The sequence below is a fragment of the Lissotriton helveticus genome, chromosome 3_2 (genome assembly GCF_964261635.1).
Source record: "Lissotriton helveticus chromosome 3_2, aLisHel1.1, whole genome shotgun sequence".
In the NCBI taxonomy this organism is placed as follows: domain Eukaryota; kingdom Metazoa; phylum Chordata; class Amphibia; order Caudata; family Salamandridae; genus Lissotriton; species Lissotriton helveticus.
In genome coordinates, this window is record NC_136062.1 from 48,704,390 (window position 1) to 48,729,261 (window position 24,872).

The 24,872-nt window shown below is 46.1% G+C and overlaps 1 protein-coding gene across 3 annotated transcripts in view; it reads right to left on the bottom strand.

Annotated features, from left to right (window-relative positions):
- The window catches only part of SLC12A1 (solute carrier family 12 member 1), a 425,119-nt gene that overhangs the window by 268,297 nt on the left and 131,950 nt on the right, over nt 1-24,872 (bottom strand). For all 3 annotated transcript variants that reach the window (XM_078684807.1, XM_078684808.1, XM_078684809.1), the window contains exons 7-10: nt 24,032-24,142; nt 22,553-22,664; nt 20,211-20,338; nt 18,703-18,787 (exon numbers count right to left, since the gene is read on the bottom strand). In XM_078684807.1, coding sequence (XP_078540933.1) covers nt 18,703-18,787; nt 20,211-20,338; nt 22,553-22,664; nt 24,032-24,142 — 436 coding nt within the window. The remainder of the gene's footprint in view (nt 1-18,702; nt 18,788-20,210; nt 20,339-22,552; nt 22,665-24,031; nt 24,143-24,872) is intronic.

Below are 24,872 nucleotides of genomic sequence, written 5' to 3' on the forward strand. Positions count from 1 at the left end.
GGCCCCCACCTTTTGTGCTCGCGGCGCCGCGAGGGGAGGAGGTGATCCTACCCAGTTTCGCGAACACTGTCTCGAAAGAGCATGCGCAGCATTTTGCAGAAGAGTGGGCTCGGGCTCTCGCGCCGGCTCTGTACCGTAACCAATGTGGTTGGGATAAATTGTCGCCTTGCCACGAAATACCGTTGCGGTCTCAGCCGCAGCCTCAACCTCAATATCCCATCCGGCGTGAAGCAAAATCTTCCGTCGCGGAAATCCTTGAACAATTGGAATATCAGGGAGTTATTGAAACGTGTGTGTCACCGATGAATAATCCCCTTTTTACTGTGAATAAACCTGACGGGTCATATCGTTTGGTTTTGGATTACCGGCATTTGAACTCGCATTGCCGTAACTGTGCAGTACAGAATACCCACGGCTCTGCCCTAGTGGATAGTCTCGTGCGTAAGCGTTTCAAGACAACGCTTGACATATCCAATGGTTTTTATGCCCACCGATTGGACAGCTTTAGCTCCCAATGGACCAGTTTTACAAGCGCTGGAGTCCAAAAGCAATTCCGGCGTCTTCCAATGGGCTACAAGAATAGTCCTGGTGTATTTACCGCTCGAATTGTCTCTATTTTGGAGGCACTCGACCCTGATGCTTTTTCGTATGTGGATGACATATATCTCACAGACGACGATATTTGGGAGCATCTGTGTCGTGTAAATTCTCTTGTTTGCAACTTCGCAGACATGGGTTACAAATTCAACTTTGCAAAATCGCACATTGCTGAACACACAGTGTTGTTTTTGGGCTATGAGCTCAACAATGAAGGTAGAGGTTTGGCTCCTCACTTCTTGGAGAAGTGCGCACAATTACGCGCACCAACAACACTGAAGAAATTACAATCCTTACTGGGCTTTTTGAATTTCGGCAGAACTTACATTCCGGAATATGCCCAGCGTGTCAAGCCTCTGTATGCTTTGATACAACCAACTTTCTCAAAATCATGCTGGCTGCCTGAGCATTCAGCCATTTTGCAATCCTTGCAGGCTGATCTGCTCGCTTCTAAATATTTACTGACTCGTGATAACCACACCAACCTGGTAATAAGAATAATTCCTGGGACGGTGGGTTTCACCTACCTCACTTTTAATGAAGGTGACACAGTACCTATTGCTTACAAGTCACACTTGTACACCTCGGCTGAGATGCGGTTTCCCACCATAGAAAAGGTTTTAACTGCTGTACAGATGGCAATTCTAAAAGAACGTGCTCTGTCACAGGGGAAACGCATGCTAGTGGTAACACCCTGTCCTCATTTGGAGGCAGTCACGAAAGCCAGTGTACCAAATTCAAAGGCTTTGCACCCTCGGTGGATTCAGTGGGCTGCGTCATTGTCATCCGCAGATGTCATGTTTATTTTTGACGCCTCCTTACGGTCACAGGAGTACTTGCAGTATGAATTCGTTCATCCTGCTCCTCTGGCGATGCGACCTTTGGAGGACTTCCATTGCATCATTTACACTGATGGGTCGGCGCAGGTTGCGCATGGCTCTAAACATGCCTACGTTTCCGCATGCGCCATTGTGGTCGGTGCTATGTTGAATGACGAGTTCATTTCCAGGGAGGTACACACGTTGCCCCTGGGCGATTGCACTGCACAATTGGCATAGCTTCGTGCTCTATTACTAGCTTTGGAGTACGCAGATCCAAGTGTTACTACTCTAATTGTAAGTGATTCTTACTACTGTGTCCAGTCTTACAGTGAAAACTTGTTCTTTTGGATTCAAAATGACTTTCGTGATTCCAAGGGTAGCACAATAAAACATAAAATGATCTGGGTTCGAGTGGCAGAGCTTAAAGCTATGTTGCCACTCGTTTATGTGATTCATACTCTTGGTCATCAGCGCGTGGGAGTACACGCTCTTGGCAACTCGCTTGCTGATGAAGCGGCGAAATCAACAGTATCTACATACTTGGTTGCAGCAGTTACTAGGTCTAAAACCAAGATTGATAGCGACATCTTGGCAGCGGTTGCTGCCTCTGAGAAGGGAAGTAAACATCCTTCGGGATTCCCTTCGAAGTATAAATACCACTTAAGTCCCGAAAAGGTTCCTTTTGTGACAATTCCTGATGTTGGGGAACGGCTGATTCCCAACTCGGATCGCAGAACAGACTTGATTACAGCGGCTCATGAAGGTGTGGCGTCTGCGCATGCGGGCGTCTCAGCCACTGTAACGCAATTACAACAACGTTTCTGGTGGCGGGGACTGTACAAACAGACGCGTGATTATGTCCTTCTTTGTGACATATGCCAGCAGATTAAACCTTCAACTGCTACGCGTCCGCCTCAGACTCAGTTGTACATTTCTAATAAACCACTAGGCTGTGTTTATTTAGATCACTGCGGTCCATTTTCATCTGATACTGCGTATAAATACATCTTAGTAGCGGTTGACTCATGCACACGCTTTGTGTGGTTATGGCCACATCGCAGCGCTGATTCCCGGACTGTCATCAGAGATTTGCGTATCTTTATAGGGATTTTTGCCTGTGGTACCTTCCATTCGGATCAGGGTCCGGCTTTCGCCTCTAAGGCGTATAAGGATGCCATGACTTCGATGGGGGTCCAAGTCAAGTTTTCGTCACCCTACAGACCCGAGGGTAATAGTGTAGTTGAACGAATGAACCGTGATTTAAAGCAATCTTTGACAGCCCGAGTTATAGGCACTGGCAGAAACTGGCTGGCTCACCTCTATGGCGTGCAGCGTGCTCTTAATAATCTCCCTAGAAGGTCTCTGGGTGGGCGGACCCCATACGAAATGCTCTTTGGCATCAAGATGTTCGTCCCTGACCTTGACGGTCTAGACTCGGTGGTTCGCGCCACTGCCTTTGACGCAGATGAACATTGCAATGTTTTACAGAATCTACAAAAGACGAGAGACACTCTTGCAAAGGAACATTTGCCCTCCACATCGGATGATGCGTTGCAGATCCCGGTAGTTGGCTGGCTACCCCAAGTTGGAGAACTGGTTCGAGAGAAGATCGACAACAAGAAAGAGTTTGGTCCCTCCTATCGAGCTCCGGTCCCAGTGCTTGGAGTGAAGGGCACAAGAACAGTCATTTTACCACCACTTCCAGGTCGTAAGGAAAACAGGTTTATTTCTATTGACAATGTCAAGATACACAGAGTGGCCGATTCTTCTTAGCATGACACCGGCTGTTTCATGTCCTTCCATTGTGAGAAATTCAGTTATGCACACTGCTTCTAATAATGAACCTGAGGTGGCCATCGAATTACCTGCTGTTTCCAGTCCATTATTGAATAATTTACCAGGAACTAACCTTGATGAGACAGACTATACATACCCCACTGATCTGTTCATGCCTGACCTGCAAGCTCGTTTAGCCACGGAATCCAGATTTTCATTTGACTCTGCTTCCCTTGCCTCGAAAAAACCCTCTAAAATTGCAGTATATGCCAGCCTGTTTAAAAAACATTTTTTGATACCTCCTTGGATATACATTTGGCTGGTCCTTTTTTCAGTTTACCTTTTTATGTCAATTGGTTTTGTGTTTTATTTTTTTCGGATTATGAATGGACACTATGTCGAGGAGAGAACTTGCATTACTCATTTAAATGGAACTTTGGCCCCACTTTCCTCTTCACATTCTACACACAGATTAAAAAGAGACTTGACTTTGGTTAACATCACAGCGTGGCCTGTTCTGGATGGAATCGCGTGGGATGCAGTTCGTTTTCAGATTCATGGTCCAACGGAAGTCGTTAATGTCCCTAATGTACTAAGAGTTAATATGGGGGATGTGGTGAAACAAAACATTCGTTCTGATGATTGGGATGTTAATGCTGTGGAGAGTTTGTTTTCTGATTTGAAATATTATGCTGCTTTTGATGCTGAGGATTTATATTTAGAATCTGCTAATTATGGTGAATTGTTCTGTTACCAACATTATGGCAATCACTTCTTACACAAGACATCTTCCCGAAGGGATGCGGTTAATTTTACTCAGTGGGAACATTGCCCAGCACCAACACAAGGGAGTTCTGAAACGTTTCTTAAAAAGTATACTTATTTCACTGACTTTAATCAGTCCAATCCCGAGTCCTTTTATTTTAAATTTCACAAACAGCCACAGTCCAAGGTTCGACTTACAAATACAAAATTGTTATATTCAAAAGCCTTCCTGGATCAATTAGTTACTGGAGGGTATGAGTTATGGAAGGATACCATAGACCTTAAATCAGTTTGGGGCTCAAGGGCCTGGCAGGTACAAGGCACTGAGGCTTTGCACCGTGCATGTCTCATCCCAAATCATATGTGGTTTTTAAATGAAACCATTTCCCAGACCACGTGCTTTGGATTGGCTACGTCTAAAAGGTTAAACACCCCGTCTTTCCCGGAGTTGGAGGAATATGAGAATTGGAGTAATTTCACTAAATTGTCCATTAGAGAAATACAGGCTTTGCTTCTGAATTCCTCCTTTAACATTTCCAGTATGAATCCCAAGGGTTGGCTACTTTGGCACCGTAGTGCTGATTCTTGCCAAAAGAGATTTTTAAATATAACTAACGGTTTTAGGGCTGTTAGATCTGATCCCCGTTTTGATTTGAGTCATACTGTCACCTCTTACTCAGTTGGCAAGTTGTGTCAAGCTTGGCTGAAACATTCAACTTTACCTGCGGTTAAGTATCACCTTTCCAAACTGAATGCAGACGTGGATTTGAATGATTTCATTAAAGGCCCGGCTAGTGGCAGGTCGAAAAGATGGTTATATGGGGTTTACAATGAAATTTGGAAACTCTCACAGATTGAGGCTGCTTCACGTCTTAGGGCTATTGATCAAGCAAATCTTGAAAAAGTGCTTGCAGTGGTTGACAATAGCATTAACGTGCTTTCCTCTAGAATTTACACATTAGATAATATTGTGTCGTCTGTTGTTGATATTGTGCATGATGAAGTGTCTGTATTATACCATGGTCAAAATCAATTACGTTCAATCATGCAGTTTGCATGGACACTACAGACTCTAAAAATGGGTAAAGTTCCCTGGGGATACATGAACGTTTCCTCTTTATTTGCACCATTTAATTTGACAGACAAACAACGCTTGCTTTCAATGCGTGATGCTTCCTTTTCAATGCTCCATATTGAAAGGTTGGAATCTTTACCTTTCTCTGTGGCAGAGACCACTGCTGCTACGTGGCTTATCCACGGTTTGATAACACTGCCTTTTGCTTTATATAAGTTTTCAAATTGTATGAAATATGTGCCAATAGGTCGTTTTGAACCCTTAGGTAGCGGTTTTCTTCATGAGGTCTGGTCACTCCCATACACATACAGATGTTTCAAGGATGATCAAGAGGTTTATCTAACAGGGGATGAGTGTACTGAGACTCCAGATCATTCTTTAATGTGCAGACACATACAATTACACGGTTCATGTAACAAGGACCGCCCGAATATGGCTTGCGTTTTACAGGGCACGCCAGTTCCTGCTATCATCCCCACGTTTAAATTGTTAGAGAATGGTAGTTATTTAATGCTCAATAATGAAAACTGTTGTGGTTTAATTAAAGGTATAGCTTTCATAGTAACAGTTAGTGAGCGAGTTATTTGCTGCAGAAATGTTCTTTATCCTCCCACACGTGAACATAGGGAGTCTTCCATTTGGCCACAGATACCGACCTTGGGAGCAGAATTCAGCGGCATGGCTAGAATAAGAGCTCTATTGTCCCAGAAAGAGGTGGCCTTGAGCTCGGCCCGTGAAACTTTCGTGCTTCACATTGCTAACACCCGCACGGAGGTTCAGGCTCTTTTAAACACTGATTTGCCCTTGCATTTCGGAGCCATGGTCCGTTCTATCTTTAACGCGTCCTCCACGACGGGCCTAGCACATTTTTTTAAAGTTGTTAGCGGTGGTCTCGTGACTTCCTTTGAGAAGATTTTTGGAGTCATCCCTGCTTTCTTCCATTCTATTTTTTCATCCTTGTTTGGAGGGTTTCCGTTTTTGCTTGCATTAGCGGCTGGCGCATTGGTGGTTTTCTGCCTTTTTAAATATGGATGCCCTTCCTGTGCAAGACCACGCACGGCTACTACTGACGCGGTTTCGCAACCGCATGCTTGATTACTATGGCACACTGCCGTTAGCGACTCTAAGCACGGCTTTTGGATTATCTTTTCGGTTCTCCTATTTCACCTGTGTCCAGCCTGTATTTCGCTGCCTGACCTGTGATTTCCTTTGGGCCGTTGATTTGTGTCTCTGCGGACCGATATCTGCTGACGTCGATTTTGATCAACTGATGAGTCCTATCATTGCTCACGAGTTGGTTTGTTCTGACGAAAGGATTATGGCCTTGGCGGTGGCACATGGACTAATGGGTCCCTGGGATGTGTTGTCGGCAGCGCGAAGTTTCTTGGAACTAAGTTTTCTTGAGAACCCACCGAGCTGTCCTCTGATGGTTATAGAGGATCCGGTGCTGGCAGATCACGTATGTTCCTTTCATCTTTTAAATTGGATGGCTGAACTGTTTTCGGATGAGGACGGTGACTTCCTCCTGGAGGCTGTTGCAGCTTACTTTTCATATACGGTCTTATCATAGACACTGCCTCAAATTGGCATGCTGATTGATAGCATTTCCTTGATTTTTTGACTTTTGGTCAAGACATTTTATTTTTGCTTGCCTATTGGCTTGAGCCACATTATATTTGTGGACTATTTTTTAGCATTAGTTTTTATTTTTTGAATTTTTATTCATGCTCGTTTATAAATGAATTCTGCTCTCATGTGATGGCACTTCTGTTACCTTATTTAGTCCGTTCTCGGATCATGGGGGGGTGTTGTATAGCTCCTATATATCCATATTTCGTGTTAAGTTAGCATAGGTACATTTTAGATTTATACGCCATTTTTCCTTTCTTGCAACTTCTGCACACGACCCTTAATTGTTGACTTAGCTTTCAACCTAGTGGTTTGCCGTGGTGAATGTGAGAATAATATGTTATTGCTCTGATATCTGCTTTGTTTAATAAAACATGTCTGCACGGAGAGTGCTGAAGTTTCAGGAGCAACACGATATGGAATTGTTATGAGGTCTGATCTCCACGCCTTCATAGTCATAACACAAGTGCAGCCTTTGCCAACTTGGGCTTGAGGCGGGATTGATATTGCTTTACACGAGAATTGTTAACACACTTGATGCGGTGCACATGCAGAGAGAGCTGGTGTATGCTGATGTGATTCCTTCATGCTAGGACACTAAGGTATGGGCCCGCCCTAAAACAACCCAAAGAGACCTTCTTAGATAATAATATAATATATGTGTTAGGGAGGGTGAGATATAAGTGTTGTTAACTCTTATTCATTACAGCATGTTAACATGCTGTCACCATTCGCTTTTTATGTCTTAGTAACTATGCTGATAATTTTGCTACTGATAATAAGTATACTTGTATTATCAAAGATACTGCGCCTGAGAAGACGGCATTAGTAAATAAACATTTCAAATGCACATGTGTCTTCTTTACTCCATGTTCTGGTTTGTAATGATAATATAACGAAAGAGTGTTCATGAGTCCCACGTACCCTGAGGTACTGTAAGTTCATGTTCTGGTTTGTCTAAACATTGGGTGTTTGATATGTCCAATGAGACACTGTAGCTAGCTAGGTAAGGGGTGAGTTGGTTGCTAAGGTAAGTTTTGGGACATCCTAATTTGCCGAGGTTCCACTCCTCTGTGCACAGTTCTGTGTGAGTACAGAAACCCTGCAACACTCCCATTGATAGCAAGGCCAGACCAGTCGGGTTTCATACCAGGCAGGTCAATAGCGCATAACCTAAACTCTGTGCTCTGCTCCACTATCTGCACCTCCAGTCCCCTGCTGTGGCGATACTATGAGATGCCACCAAAGCATTGACACCCTAGAATTGTCCTACCTCTTTTCTGTCTTAACAAGGATGGCCCTCAGTCCTACTTTTACAGCTCAAATCAGGCTTATACCCAGGTCCCACAGCTAGGCTGAGAGTTAATAGTTTCCTCTCTGAGCATTTCCCCATAACAAGAGGCACCAGACAGGGGTGCCCCCTGGCCACACTTCTTTTTGCCATAGCAATGGAACCCTAGCAGCCAGATTTCGGCAGCATCATGCAAATAGAGGAGTGGGGTTCTCGACTAGAGGTCTGGCCATATTGCTCTATGCGGACGATATTACGCTCTATCTTATGAACCCCAAAAATAACATACATCCCATGCGCCAGGAACTAATCAAATTCAGCGGTTTCTCTGGGATACAGATTAATTGGCATAAATCTACAATCCTTCCTCTAACTGATGGCAGGGTCCCATTCCCAGTGGACTACCCACTGACATGGGCAGAGGACCCAGTTAAGTATTTGGGGGTCTGGCTCAGTCGGGATATGCAAGAACTCTGAGCGATGAATTTTGGGCGAGCAGAGAGTTGGTTAGAGAGCAAACTCGAGACATGGGCAAGACTACCACGCTCACTTGCGGGTAGAATAGCCATCACAAAGATGGTTGTGTTGCCCAAATGTCAATACCTCTTTGTCAATATTTCCATAATTCTTACCCAAACCTTTTTACACAGACTCAGATCCCTATTAATATCGCTGGTAAGGGCCAGAGGGCAGGCTGGCATTGCTTGGGAAGTCTTAACTTTACCCCTAAATCAGGGCGGACTGGGAGCACCAGATATTTCTCTGTACGCCTACTGTGCACAAGCTCAGTTTCTGCACCACTGGGTTTTACCTACCCTTTTCCAACCACATATAGCGATCGAACTAGATAGAGCCGCACTGACACCGTTAAATGTGGCAATTTTTTCCAAATTTCAGAGACCGAGAAATGAAATAGATACTGCAGAGTCGCTTCGATGGGCTTGGAATCAGCTGTGTACAAGGGCTGGACAGGAGGTGCTGTTTGCTCCTTCTGCTCCCCTTGCACACAATCCCTTCATACCGGCAATGACGAATCGGTGGAGGTGCTCAGGGCTGGTAAGCTTGGCTGGGCTGGACCACCTTAGCTGATCTATATCCAGCTGATACCTTTCGGTCTCCTTCAGTTAGAACGGAAGCGAGCACCACACATTTTTCGGAGTTGCTTCTTTATTACAAAATCAGAGCCACGTGTAACAGATTACACAATTCTTTTCCCTCTCCCCTTCCCACCTTGAATGCTTTAGAGCAGTTGATGACTAATAGTTCCCCACACAAATTGATCACTCGTCTATAAAATACGATGCAAACTGACTACCCCAGAGGCAGACACAAATCATTAGAGGGCTGGAACGAAGAGTTACCCACACCCCTGTCTGAGGAACAATGGAAGTTCTGCTGTGGACACCTGGAGCTGGTATCCCCAAACCATAGGCTACGCCTGATCCACTTTAATTTCCTGCATAGATACTATAGAATGCCTGCTCAACTCAGGCGAATGGGTCTTCGGGAAGACGACAGATGTTGGAGATGTAATGCACCACAGACCCTCTTTCTCCATTTGGCCTGGCATTGTCCCAAGATAGCGCAATACTGGGTGGGGCGTTTTTGCATTTATAAACAAGATATTAGATCTACGGCTGGAGCCATCGCCCATGCTGGGCCTACTGGGATGCACAAAAGATATGCCAGTAGAATCCAGACGCTTACTAGCTATGCTGTTACTTTTGGCAAAAAGATGGGTGGCCCCAGGGCCGTTTCTACCATTAGGCAAGACTAGGCAGCTGCCTAGGGCGGCAAAAGAAGGAGGAGGGCAAAAAACCTGAGTTTGGAAATCCCCTTGCTTGAACGGCCGCCAAGTCTTGCCTAATGATTGAAAATGCCCTGCCCCTTGAGTGAACTGTTTTCGGCCTCGAAAGCGCATTAGCGCCTTCTAATATTCAACGTGACGTGACGTGGTGTGATGTCACGATGGGCGCCACAGGTGGGGCCCTGCGCGCCCGCTCTCCTAGGACCTCTGTGCTCGCCTCGTGGTCGCCACACCAATCGAAGCTACTAACTCGCGTGACAAGAGAGAGAATTCCGCCGCTACAGGAACCAGTCATAAATCCTGGCATTCAGAACGCATGCACGAGATGTCAGAAGTAATGAGAAGACAATCCACCAGGCGCGCGTAAGAGAAGGTAGAAATACCGCCCTATCGTTTCCAATTTTATAGAATGGTTTCGCCTCATTGGTGGAGAAGGGTCTTCCTTCCAAAATTAGGCCAGCGGAATATTTCAAGTGACAAACAAACGCAGGTTCACTCGGAGAGCCGAAGTGTGAAAGGAGAATAAATCAAGTTTCAGGAGTGTGGAAGACAGTGATGATAAAACGTGCAGACACAGAGCCACTCATGCCCCCGTCTCTGGTGAGACTGCCAGCTGCCATGCCCAGATCTGTGGAGACCAAAGGAGGCCAGCCTTGCCATGGGTGACGCCACCACAGCAGCTAATCACTTTAGTAACTCCTGTTGCACCATCACTGCAATGAATAGCCAGATTTCGATCAGGGTATTCACGATAAGAGGCTTCCTATGGAAGTAATATTTAACAAGACTATACATTATGTAAGACACAGGTGAATGGATGTGGTGGGGTAAAGTGGAAGGCCAGATACATTGGTTTATTTTAAGCCCTTTAAGCGAGCAACAAGGCGTGTGTGCTTTTGTTTTTCGAGCACCTACAGTGTCTCTTACTCGGTCAGTGTTCAGGGGCAAGCCACCATGAGAGGCTGGGTTAAAATATGGTGCATCAGTGGGCGACAACAGACCAAAACGTCCGTGATAGCTGCTAAATACTTTGAGCACTATCCCCGGATCGCGGAATTTCGAGGCGCCAAGGGAAAGATGAGAAGGTCTCCCAGTTTTTCCTGTTTTAAACTATAAGAAACTGTACATTCTCTACAGGGCAAGGGCGTTAGGCTCCTTGGTAGCCTTGTAAAAAGCGATCCTTCTTCGGGACTGCCACAACTTTCGTACAGTTGCTTTCTCCTAATGGGACACTTTTATTTCTATTATATTTTTGTGGTGTGCTTTAAGTTTGTCCTTCAGTCTTCACCAGTCAGTTTTGCGAGGGTATTTTTGCTGATGAATTATTATTGAATCACGTCCAAGTGTTAGATTTTTTTGCAGACTAGGCTGCTAGTTAGAAAATGTTAACTCGTTGCATTCACTCCCTAGTACTTGGTAACCAAGAGAGGTGGTGTGAAGAATAAATTAACTTAAATGAAATTCACTAGCCGGGATCACAGGGGGAGAGAGTGATGGTAGTAAAAGAGAGGGGGCAGCATTTTTCATTTCTTGCCTAGGGCGGCAAAACACCTAGAAACGGCCCTGGGTGGCCATGTGCTGGGGGAGAACTGCAGTCCCAAACACGAAATGCTGGACGTCACACTCCGCCAGGAACAGCTGAATACATTTTGGGAACTAATACCGGCTGCGTCCAGACCTTAAGACATCTGGGACCTGTTTCAGGATCGGATCCGAGCCCGGGTTTTGGCAGCTGATGATGTAGATATGCCCTAGGGTGTTATTACTCGGAGATATGGGCAAATTACATGACTGGGAGTGGTAGGTTTGCACTTGAGGTCATCGAGTAGGCGGGGGCGTGTGGTCATAATGTTGTCTTTTAATATTACTTATTCCTTCTGTAACAGGATACTGCTGCTCAAGGGCAGATTGCTGTGACTTTTCATTTAACCATATTATCATATAAGGCGTTGCTGATTGTTTCTCCCACAAGTTGGGGTTCCCTTTTTTTTCTTTTTGTTGTTAACCTTTCTCCTTTTTTGATATTTTATTTCTGATTTCTCGGTTTTGTGCCACATGCACCCTTCAAATTTAGAATGATTAATACTGCACTATGTGATAATGTAGCCAGTGGATAATAATGGGCCTGTACGGAATATTGCAATGGCATTCAATATGTATATTACGTGATGCATTATATGTGGGGAACGTCGTTTATGACGCAACTTTTAGCACGCAGTGCTATTACAACGCGGTCTTTAAATCGCATTCTATTACAACGCATGACTCTGGGGGGCGCTAAAGGATAGGGAATACTTTTAATTTACTATCCAATACCTTCCCTAGTGTCAACGGGGACTGGTGTTGGAATAGTAAATTAAAATATTCACTATCCAACATCCCTTTCTGTTATGCGTTATAAAAGAAAGCGTTATAAAAACCGCGTTGTTACACCATGTGTGATAAAAGCATGCGTTGTAACAACGTACATCCATTATGTTTTTTTTAAAAACAACCTTTAATAAAAATTAATAAATAATAATACATTAAAAGAAGGGTGTCCTGCGTATTCCCGACTAGGATGCCACCACATTCCCAGGGGATGGTGCTTGTTCGTTGTGAGACCGACATCACGCGGTCATTTAATCGATGGTGTGCCCTATGTGAACGTGAGTATGTGCCCTATTTCTTACATGAACAAAACAAGTTAACAAAAACAGTGAACATCTTGGAAATTTGTCTTAAGTTCAGTCCTTCAAACTGGTGTGGCTGCATGGCCAGTCCAGTCGGGTTTCAAATGTGGCCGATGATCCTGCTGCCCTATCTGAAGCTTCATAAGGTGCTATGACATGTCCGGGATTTCAAGACCCCTCAGGTCTCGCCAGGGCTGATGGTACTACTTCCAGGGGTGCTTGCTGTCCTTAGGCTATCTCCACTGGATCAGGATTGTTTGGTATGCGCCGCCGTCCCTGTCTTTTCCAGCCAGGCTGTCGCTCCCTTTGAGGCAGAGGGAAGAGCCCCCTCGCCTGTTGCTCCCCTGGGAGTTCAAGTCCCAACACGCTGCAGGTCTCAGTTAGTGAACGTAATTGGTAGAGTCTTCCCTCCCAGCGAAAGATCAAACAAAAGGGGTTACCCCACGAGCAAGAAACTCCGTGGCTGCGGAGATGCGCGGTTGCGGGTCAAAATGTTCTTCGATTCTGTAACGTGAGGGCCGTGAGGTCCTGAAAGAGATATGGGGAGTGCCCCTGAAGGTGATGGGATGCATATTGCGTTCTTTGCACAGGATCTCCTCCCTGACTTGGAAATCATGCACACAGACCAGGATGTCCGGGGGTTAGTGGAGTTCTGATTGGGGAGATCCACTCAGTGGGCCCCGTCTAGTTGAATTCTTGTTTTGGGGGGGGGCCTCCTAGAATATGATGGAAAAGGTCTCAGACAAAGCCGAAGATATTATCCCCTTCCGCTTTAGACGTCACTCCCCTAATATGAATGTTGTTCCTCCGAGACCTATTTTCTAAATCCTTCAAATGAGACTGTAAGCCTATATGTTGCTCTCGGAGACGGATGACCTCCTGTTGTAACGCTTCAGTCTCCTCTTCCTGACCCCCCTCTTTGTCTTCCACTTCCATGATGCGTTCTCCCAGCACATCCACATTACTCTGTACCTCTTTAATATCTTGTGATAGTTCACTCTTTAGTGATTGGAGTTCTTCCCGGAGAGTAGTGAAAAGTGCCTCCAGAAAAGTATGTGTCACAGGCTCTTCAGTTGTCTGGTCCAACTGATCCCCTGCTTGATCTGGTTGCTGGGCCGTATCTCCAGCCAGGCCAGTTGTTGGAAGGGAGAGCATGTCTTGAAGGGTGATGTTCTTCTTGGGGTGGCTAGTCGCCATTTGAGAAGTGTCCCGTCGGAGATCCTCCCTCTGGCAGTGTTTAGTTCAGTTGGGGTCCTACTCCCAGAGGTTAGTAGCGTCAGGTGTCCCCACTTCAGATGCTGCAGGGCAGCCCATGGATCGCTGTTGTGCCTCTGCCACTGCAAGGCTCGGGCTGATCTGCCCATCGTCTCCAGGGGAGGGCGGGTCCGGCTTCACGATCCCTCAGGCCCAGACGCCGCTGCGCTAATGAATTTCCGTGCTCGTTGAGGGGTGCCCGCTCCACCTCGGCCTCCCTCCTCTCTTTTGGGCTCACTTCTTCCTAGGAGTCTGACTAGGCAGCAAGGAACGGACCACCCGGGGCCCTGTCTGATGATAACTGCACACTACTAAGGGCCCCACCTGCTCTCCCACTCCGTCTTGCAGACGAGCCTGTGCTGACCCGCACGGCAAAATCATCAAGAGGGGGGCCCGTCTCCAGTCCCTCCCGGGCTCCCATCTTCCACACTCAGCTGCCTGGGTTCTACCTCTAGCCCAGGCTGATACGCCTGGCGGCATCACAAAGGGGGGGCCATCTCCAATTTCCTACAGGCCCTCCCTGCTGCCGCAAGCATCAGATGTTGCTCTCTCATGGACCCAGGCCAGTCTCCCCAGCAAAGTCAAGAACAGAACTGGGGCTGGTCACCTCTCGCCCCAGGACCCTTCTATTGCTTCCTCAATATCGCTGAGGTGTTGTGTGGGGGCCTCTCTCCGGGACCCTCTCTTCATAATGGCAGGCCTTCACCCTTCGCTGCCTGGTTCGTGCTGCACTCACCGGCTGGCTGCTCTCCTCAAAGCCAGCCCGGCCCTGAATTTGGATGTTTTGTAGGGAGGGGTCGTTCCTTCTCAGCGCTCAATCGGGCAGTCCACTACAACTCAGGTCCTTCTTTCTCAGGCACTCCGCTTGGCGAACCACTGCCACACCACGCCGACCTGGATCGATCTGCCTGGCCATTTCAAGAGATGAGGGCCTGCCTGCAGTCCCCCAAGGCCCCTTGCTTCTAAGGCAAATGGATGCCGCTGTTCTTACGAGAGGCACTTGCCTCCCTGTTCTCCTTCCTCACGATGGGACCGCTCTCACCTGAGTGGTCGCTCGAGGCTGGACTTGTGAGCCGGCCACGGTGTCGGGCACAGCTGGCCAGCCCCCACGACTCTCCGCTCTCCAGCCGAACCTCCGTTGACATAGAGCGAGTGCCGGGAAACAGGCCCTGCCAGCTGAGCTCCGTTTCCCAGCCTCTGCACTGCTCCTGCCCGAGGGACCCTATCACCTCACTCTGGGGCTTCCGTACATGTTCTCGACCAGGCACTTGATGCTCCCAGACATCACCAGGTTACGCCGGCTCGACCTGTAACTCCAGCTTTCTGTTAAGTGTCCAGGACACAGTTTAGGCCTGCGGCGGGCAGGAGACACAGAGAGGCACGTCTTACCTCGGCGCCATCTTGGTCATGCCCCTTAACTTTATTTTTAAAACGCAATGTTTATTACAACATTTAGCATTTGATCATCATAACATTTTCCGTGGGTAGAGATCTTATCTTGGCAGTGAATGGGGCTTAAACAATGTGAACAGCTTTAGTAGAAGCATTTAAAATGGTTGCAGCCAGGTGAAGTAAACAAAATAAAATCCACACAAAAGTGAACTGATAAGCGCACCCTCTTAGGATAAATTAAATACAAGAGATTTCACAAGCACAGGGCAAGTTAAAAAACGAAATCCAAAGTTCTTGGAAACAATGTGGTATCCACAAGAGAGTTTTTAATTTAGTTGTACACTAACGATTAGTGGAAGAGGTGTGTGTTGTATTCTTTGGGGTGTTTTGTTAAAGCTGCTGCGCCCAACTTTGCACATGCCACCAGCAGTAAGATGAGTGACTGCTGGTGCTTAGTAGTTGCAGGCAGGTCATCATATTGATGATCTCTTGTAAACTGAGGACCCGATTCACAAGGAACCTCTGCACTCTTGGCATAGGCCCCAGAGTCATGGCAGGGGACTCGCACTTGTGGCAGGACCTCCACGATGAGAAACTGCAATCCGGAGGTCCCTCCTCGAATGCGGGCCCCCAGCCACAACTACGTGGCTGCTGCCCAAGTGCTGAGGGCCTTTGTGAATTTGGTCCTCAGTTACAATGCGGTGTTGTAAACTGGGACATGCTTGCTGGATTGGTAAATAGCCTTAAACACAGTGCTCATCTTTTCTAGTTTTGCCTGGTATCCTCTTAATAGACATTATAGTCGAGGAGTTCCCAACCACCCCGAAGGAGGCATAGCCATCCCGCACAAAAACTCTCTTCCACTCACCACTTCCAGTGAAAATGTCCCCGCCGCCGAACACCTGCATTTCCAGGTGCAGACCAGCCCTAACTCCACACTCCGTGGCACCCTCGTCTACAGACCCCCTGGCCCCCGAGCACTCTTCTCTGAGGCCATCACCGGCCTCATCGCACCCCACGCCATCTTCACCACAGAATACATCCTCGTCGGAGTACTGAAATTCCACCTCTACAACCTCAGCGACCCCAACTCCGCCGCCCTCTGTGACAACCTCACCAACATCAAACTGAAGCAATTCATCACCACACCGACCCACAAGGCAGGACACACCCTCGACCCCATCTTCGCTGGAAGTAATAACTTTCACTTCAGCCACACCACACAGCCCCCCTGGACTGACCACCACTGCGTACACTTCCTCGTCAAAAACCCAAGCCACCAGAACCCGCTACGTGTCCCTCGTGTAGGAACTGGAGCAGAGTCACCGAGGAACAGCTCAACTCCACCCTCAATAACAATACTCCCTCCGCTGCAACCAACGCCAACCTCACGGCCAGAGAACTCCACCTATGGATCACCAACTGCACAGACAAGCTCACCCTGCTGGTTAACCCCGACAAGCAAAGCCCCAGGAAAGCCGCCTGGTTCACCACGATCTCCAAGAAGCCAGACGCAGCTGCAGAAGCCTGGAGAAGAACTGGAGAAACAACAAGACACCCGAAAACTACTCCACCTACAAGGACGCTATGAGGGAATACCAGCAATGCATCAGTACCACCAAAAAGAGCTTTATCCACAACAGACTCCTTGCAAACTCCAGCAACTCCAAGGAATTTTTCTGCATCATCCAGGAACTCACCAAGCCCTGCAGCAAAGCCATGGACATCACCCCCTCCCAGGACCCCTGCGACAAACTCGGATCCTACTCCCACCTGAAGATAAAGAACCTCTATGGCAACTTTAACGACCATACACCTGGCCCTGCAGTCAACCAGCCCTGCTACAACACCAGCCAGACCACCTTCTCCGCCTGGACACCGATCACAACAGAGGAGATCGCCGCAACCATGAAGGGTATTAACTCTGGGGCCCCTGCAGACCCCTGCCCTGCTCACATATACCACAGAGCCGCCGCCACCATCGCACCTGTGTTACAACGCACCATCAATACCACCTTCGAGACAGGCTCCTTCCCTGACCACTGGAAATGATCAGATGTCAGGCCCCTGCTCAAGAAGCCCTCAGCAGACCCAACGGACCTCAAGACCTACAGGCCAATTTTGCTCCTCCTGTTTGCAGAAAAAGTTACAGAGAAGACAGTCAACGCAGAACTGACGAGGTTCATCGAAGAAAACGCCATCCTCGACCTTTCTCAATCTGGATTCTGAAGCAACCACAGCACCCAGACCGCCCTTCTCGCAGCTATCAATGACATCCGCTCCCTCCTTGACCAAGGCCATACCGCATCCTTGATTCTACTCGACCTGTCAGCAGCTTTTGACGCCGTCTCCCAGCGCACAATTGCCGCCAGACTACACAACGCCGACATACAAGACACCCCCCCTTGACTGGATCAGATCGTTCCTCACTGGCAGGAGCCAAAGAATCAGACTGCCACCCTTATCCTCCGAACCCACGGAAATCAAATGTGGAGTCCCACAGGGATTATCACTGAGCTCAACCCTCTTCAACATCTACATGGCTCTCCTCGCCGCCATCATCCAACAGCATGGCCTCAGCATAGTCTCCTACGCTGGCGACACCCAGCTCATCCTCTCTCTTACTAAGGACCCCACCACCACCAGACTCAACTTCCAGGAAGGAATGCAGGACGTCGCAGCCAGGATGAGCAACAGCTGCCTAAAACTCATCTCGGAGAAGACAGAAGTTCTCGTCCTTGGAACCACCACCTCGGCATGGAGCAACACCTGGTGGCCCACCGCCCTCGGAAGCCCACCAACTCCCACAGACCACGGCACGAACCTCGGCATCGTACTCGACTCCTCCCTCTCCATGAATTGACAGGCCAACACCATCATCTCCAGCTGCTTCAACACCCTCAGCATCCTCCGTAAGACCTTCAAATGGATCCCCCGAGACAAGGGAGACAGTCACCCACGCACTCATCACCAGCTGGCTGGACTATGGAAAAGCCCTCTACTCCGGCATAAACAAGTCCCTACTCCGCAAGCTCCAGACACTACAGAACACCGCCGCAAGACTTGTCCTTGGGATCCCTTGACACAAACACATCAGCAAACAACTGCGCAAGCTCCACTGGCTCCCTGTCCAGAAAATAGTCGCCTTCAAGATACTCACCCTTGCCTACAAATGCCTACACAACACCAGACCCCAATACCTCAACAACAGAATCATCCTCCACGTACCCAAACAAAACCTCTGCTGCACCAACCTCCTCCTCGCCGAAACCCCACGCATCCACAGAGTCAGAGCAAGGGGAAGATCCTTCTCCTACATCGCGGCAAAGACCTGGAACCAGCTCCCCACCGACATCAGACGTGCCTACCTCCCTGAACACCTTCAGGAAGGCTCTGAAGACCAGGCTCTTCGAATGAAATGGACCTGCTGACAACTCCCCCCAGCGCCTTGAGACCCTCAGGGGTGAGTAGTGCACTTATAATTTCCCTTATTGAGTGAGGTGAGAATAGCCTTGGGCAGACATGGTTGTCCTGTAGCCATTGAAGCAATATGGCAGAGTTAATCATACATTTTAGAAATTAACGTTTAGTTATGTCCTAACAAAACAGCTTTGTGTTCTTACCTGCACAAATCGCAACTGCTATGTAGACTATGGTTGTAAACAGTATAGCCAACATTGTTCCTTTGGGTATAGCTCCTTGAGGATCCTTAAAGAAATACAAGAGTCTGTAAATTCATGCTGTCAGAACAGAAGTAACTCAGGAGCTATGTTGAGGATATATACAATGTGCTATTGAACAGCGACAATATTGTAACGATCTCTCTATCGCTCTCTTTCCCACTCATTTCTTTTTTTCTTTCTTTTTCTCTTTTTCGTTATCCTTTTTTTTGTTTGACTCTTCATGCCTCTCACGTTTTGCCTTTTTCTCTCTTCTCTCCAACACAGACCCACTTACACTTTCTCACTCTACAGCATTCACTCAATGTATTAATATTTCTGTAATATAAACTGTGGATTTACAATTGTTGTAAAGTAATTTAAAACATCTTTCTTTTGAACCTGTTTTATGTAAATGTTTTTGTGACTCTCATGGGGGGAGGGGGGGAGGGTCACACTCACTAGTATTGCTGCCACCTTTTCTGGCAACTCTGGATTTTCTACCAGCCGAATGTAGACAGTGTCCTCCGTCAAGCTTTGTGAAGTCAGTTACCCCCCACGAGAACATCCGTAACAAATATCTCGAGGTTCACTCACTTTCTCCTTTGCTTCTCCTCTCTTTCCTACTAGCTCTTTTGGCCACTTGCAAACTCAACTTCGGAGATCTAAGACTCAGTTTCATTTAAGACCAGGTTAGATCGAATTTTACATTTATTGCACAGAAACTGCAGACTATAACTGTACCAAGCTTGGAAAAAGAAACATAAGCAATTGGCCTGTTTAGCAAGGGGGAATCTGTGCTCGCTTTCCACAATGTGCAGTTTTGAAATGCACATAATTCTGCTTTGTGGAAATGCCTAGGCCTTTTACAAAACCTCTGCATGACAGGCCCTGAAAAAAAAAGCCAATGGTGCAGCTTTTTGGTGTAACCTGGGAAAATGTGGGGATGCCAAAATATGAGTATGTCTACACCCTTGCAAGAGCAAAACTCTCTGGGTGTAGTTTTTTGTGAACCGGGGCCTAGATTTTTGGTTAAAGGAGAATTAGGCATCTCTCTAAATATTTTGATCACAAAGGGAATCTCCGAGACTTGTTTTTAACTAGCTGTGTGTCTGCATCCAGAGTTGACTTTGATATTTCTGAGGCAAGTATGTTTGCACATTCCTTGATGACACTTGATGGGCATAGATCACCTGATCTGAGATATGGGTTCATGCAGTAGAAGGATTGCTTAATCCTACTTGTTGCTTGGTTCAAAGTGGTTTGTTATGGATTCTGTAAAGTTGGCCATTTGGTTGCTATTCCTTAATTGCCCTACGATGCAATTCGAAGTGTTTTGTATTACAACAAAGCTTGTGAAGCTAATGTCTTTAACATTTGTAATAGGATATGACAGGATGGCAAGTAGACATTGCTTCAATAGAAATACCATTGTTACGTTTCAGTAGTGCTAGAGTAAATAAACTACATACCATCAAGTCTCCTGAGATGTTGGCGCCCGCAAGAATACCTGTGGCTGCTGGGAAGAAAATGGCAAACACAGAAAAAAAGCCTTCTCCATCTCGGAACTCCGGTCCAAAGTTCTCTGCAAATATTGAAGCTGTGAGTAAAACAGAACATGTCAACACAAGCTGCTGGTATGTTCATTGACTGATACCTTTCATATTTATAGATGACTCATTGGTGGTCTCCTATTGGTGCCAGCTTCTTTTCAGGGTACATGCTTAAAACATAATTTCAAGGCTTAGGGCCTTATTTAGAGGCAGGTAGAAAAAGGATGTCAAATAAAACATGTTGGGGGTCTCGTCTGTCATACTCTCGGTTATCCGACTTCCTAGAGAGGTCAGGGAAATGCAGTTTGGAAATTGAGAGCCTTGGTTTCTGACCACCACCACAGTGGAAATTACATCAGAGGTGCCAAATATTTGCATCGGTATTTCATGCCCTATTTCCACTGGTGTCCTTGGAGCCCAAGATGGACCACCATGTAAACCATGGGGGTCCTGGACCTAAAAAAGTCAAAAATGCCCCACCCCACAAGCTAGCACACCAGCCATCACAGGTTCGCTGCTTCCCCTGAAGCAGCTCCCAGTATAGATGTAGAAGCCACTTCATGTGACCTATGTCCATACAAGGGGCAAACATCTCTAGCACTTGCATGGTATCCGCCCCGGCAACTTTGAAATTAGGTCCCAAGTGTTTTCAAACAGGTTCATAGTTTCTTATGTCTAGGGCTGTCATCTTGAATGCATAGGAAGGCAGTGTTGTGATTGGTCAGGGGGGTCTGGGAGGCTGCGTGCTTCCTGCTGCCCCAGGAGAGGAGGATGGAGGAGAAGCACTGGCCTGTGGTCGACGAGCCGCATAGTGGTAAGTGTTTTTTTTATTCCCTCCCCTCGACGCAAACCCTCCACCTCCCCACACCCGTTCGGTAGCAGCCGCTACTGCATAATGAATCTTCCTACAAGATGCTATTGAATTCACGTTCCATTCATACCTGGCCACTTCACACCACACACTAAATGTCCCCTCGGCACAAGTCATTTCTAAAACACAAATGACAGGGACAGACCAGGGTGAGCTAGGGTTAACTCTGAGGCTAAATAGCACATACTTTACATGAGTCAAAGACTGGCTGCTATATATGTATGTAAAGTCTCTCAGGTGTGTTTATCGGCTGAAGAAGTGCTTTCTCAAATCAATTAGTGGGTTATCTTGCATTGGTGTAGATGCCTTTGAAGGTTAATGCACCATATATGTTGTAGCCTGCCGGACAGTGGTTTCCATTATTTGCCTGGGAGCAACATTCACTTCTGTTTTCTGCTGTGTACCAGTTCTGAGTAAAGTAAGCTTGCATAGGACCAACCATTCTGTGAGAATAGTTTGTAGGACAGCTGCCCACACTATATCTGTCCTGAGTCAATAAAGCTACTTTGACCAGATATCCTCAATAGCGCTTTCTGCTTCTTGGTGCTGTTTTTAACTATACACTTTAAAATTCAATATCTTAAATTGTACTTATAGGAGTTTTGTCTTTTTTCTCGTGTTTTATTTATTACATTTTGCCCTACTTTCTGGTGTGGAATCTTTTTGTGTTGTGTTTTTATTTTACTCATACGATGTTTGAAGTGTTGCACAAATACTTTACACATTGCCTCCAAGTTAAGCCTGACTGTTCTGTGCCAAGCAACCAGAGGGTGAGCACAGAATAATTTAGGGTTGTCTTGTGCCTTACTCTGACTATGATTGTGGTTACTGCTTGACCAGGGCTCATACCCCAGTGAACCAGGGACCCAATTTCTAACAGTAGTGAGTTGCAGAGCAACATTATTGTGCTCGGACAGAGTATGTGTTCAATTCCACGGAATGAGGAATGCAAGGAAGTTGAGTGTGTTTGGGTGTCGTGGGTAGAGTGTACATGAATATGGGAGTAGTGGTGTACATGAGAAGAGTGCCATGTAGTTAGTTTATTAGGGAGTGGGTGGTTTTAGAACATGTGTGGTTGGATCAGAATTTACGCTTGAGTGGTTGTGTTAAGCATGTAAACAGGATGCTCATGCTTGAACAGCATGTGAGGAAGTGAGTGGGTAGTGTCCCTGGGGGTGTTTCTATGTATCTAGTATGAGCTGCAGGTATGACAGTAGCTGGTCTTTAAGGGGCATTGAGTAGGGTGCATGTAGCCAATTGGAAAGTTATCAAGTCAGTATGAATGTTGGTGGTAAATGCAGAAGCAGAATGTGTATGATGAGATGGTGGGAGTATGGGTGAATAGCCTGGGAGTTTAATCTAAACTCAATTTGAAGGCTGACACACTTACCTTGATAGTTAAAGAATCCTCTGGCCCTCTTATCATCATTGGTTGGGATGACAGTCCCAATGAAGAAGTTCACAATTGCTATCAGTAGGATGACGAGGAGCATAACCTGAGCCTTTAAATAAAAAGCACTCTGTGAGATCATGTGGACAGCATACGAATGTTAACAGCAACAAAATACGTTTTTCTAAAAATACTTTGTGCACCATATTGTAAACTATATGACAATAAGATGAAGGCCTGCCATAAATGTTATGCCATACATTTTAGGGTTTAATGGAGAACGGGATTTCTGGTTCTCTATTCCAAAGTATGGCAGAAAGAAGAAGCCCTGATCACAGCATAACTTGCATGATGCAATTGACTCGAGACGTCCATGTCTTTATCACTGAATAAGGCACAATGACTTCATGCGGTCATGAAACTCTGGGTTGATTTGTGACACTCGGAACCGGAATGGTTTGACCATGTTTATTAGGTGAAAACAGCAACACAGGGCAGTCTAACACTCATTTGCTCAGCATGCTGTGAGAAACTCCCTGGTGAAGAGAGAGAGAACCGAGGAGAGGAAACCCTGCATGCAGCCAGTGGCAAAAGCAATTTTGTCATAAACTGTAGTGTTCCCTAATTTGCTAGCTCAGAAGAAATTAGGACAGTGGATGATGGACGGAGTCCAATCACGACAGGCCTCTCTGGACACTAGCTCGTGCCTCTTTTGCTGGCAGTGTTTGGCTTACTCCCTGGTGCAAATATCAAATGCATAAACATAGTAGTTTGCTTCTTCTTCTGGACTCCAGCATGAGTATTGGATAAGGGTAGCAGTCGGATATGATATAAGGAATTGTCTGGCTACTCTCCATTGAGCATCATCACCAATCACAAGCAGACAAATGTTCTTTTGTCAAGACATTTTAATGAACAACCGCAGCTGCTTCAAGCAAACTGCTGGGATATCGGCAGGTGTCCTCCAGGATTGCTGCTTTATTGTTTGTTAGTGTTAGGAGGCCGCGCATATAAGTGCATAAACTAATGTGCTTTGTGTCAGAGGAAGCTCTTGAAACCAAGTCCAAGGGCTCTTAAAATAATGTTAATTATCGGAATTAATTTTAAATTAAGATTTAAAACTGAAATTGCAGAGACAAAAATCAAACTAATTTGAAGTCCAGTTGCTTACAGTGAGAATTAGCTATTTTTCAGAAAAGGCGTGTCCTATACTCCAATAAGCAATATTCTGGTGTCATGCTTTACGAATATCGTTAATCTGTACACCTTTCTAATTCGGTATGTGTGTCATTACCATGAATGTAATATAATTTGTGTGCAGTGACCAATGTATGTTGCATAATAAAAATCAATGACAAAATGCACTTTTTGCCCAGTAATCCCACTCTGCAGCATTTCTATATGTCAATTTCCCATCCATTTGTAGTAATAATTTATCAATTTCGTTTGTCTCATTTAAATGTTATGTAAAATGCTTACCTTTGCTTCCCACTCCATTCCAGCTACAGAAATACCCAAAAGCAGCACCACAGTGATGGAGCCAATAATGCGAATATCATTCATGTCATCTACCATTGTGGCATCATTATCCTAGAAAAGAAACATTATTTCTGTAATGATGTAAATCCTTTGAGGCTTTAAGTATATTTATATTATTGTTTTCTTGTCTTTCCTTTTGCCTTTTTTCTATGTCGGTTCTTTATAGTTCATTGCGGATTGGCAAATGAGTGTTTCTAGATTTGATCAGATCTCTGTGAGTGAAATGTTTTGACCTGTTAGAAATGGGATTTCTGGTTGGCTAGGGTATGCACCTAAGCCTGGCAGAACCCACCACTCTAGTCAGGCCAAGTAATTTGCACACCACGGATAACCTGTGCTCACTTCCTTGGCATCTAGGCACACAGCAGTCAGGCCTATCCCCCGAGGCAATGTGTAAAGCGTTTGCACAGCACACTCAGTAACACAATGAACACATCACAAAAGAAACTTCACACAGAATTATATTAAAATATATAATATATTTTATATAAAACATAGACCAACATTAGAAAGATCTTAAACCCTGTACATACTTTGCAAATCATGATAAAATACTTATTATCCTGACAATGCAAGGTACAATGGCATCTATTAGAAAATTAGGGCATGAAATGCAGCAGTTTGAGAAGGGCCTAGACGTGCATGAAAATCAGATACATGGTTACAGGTATCACAAGTATAAAGTAATATGCGGTGTCCTGATCAAAACTAGACAAATAAATCACATAAACCGGTAACCAGTTGTGAGCATTTAAAACACATGTGCTGTTGTAATGCTGAA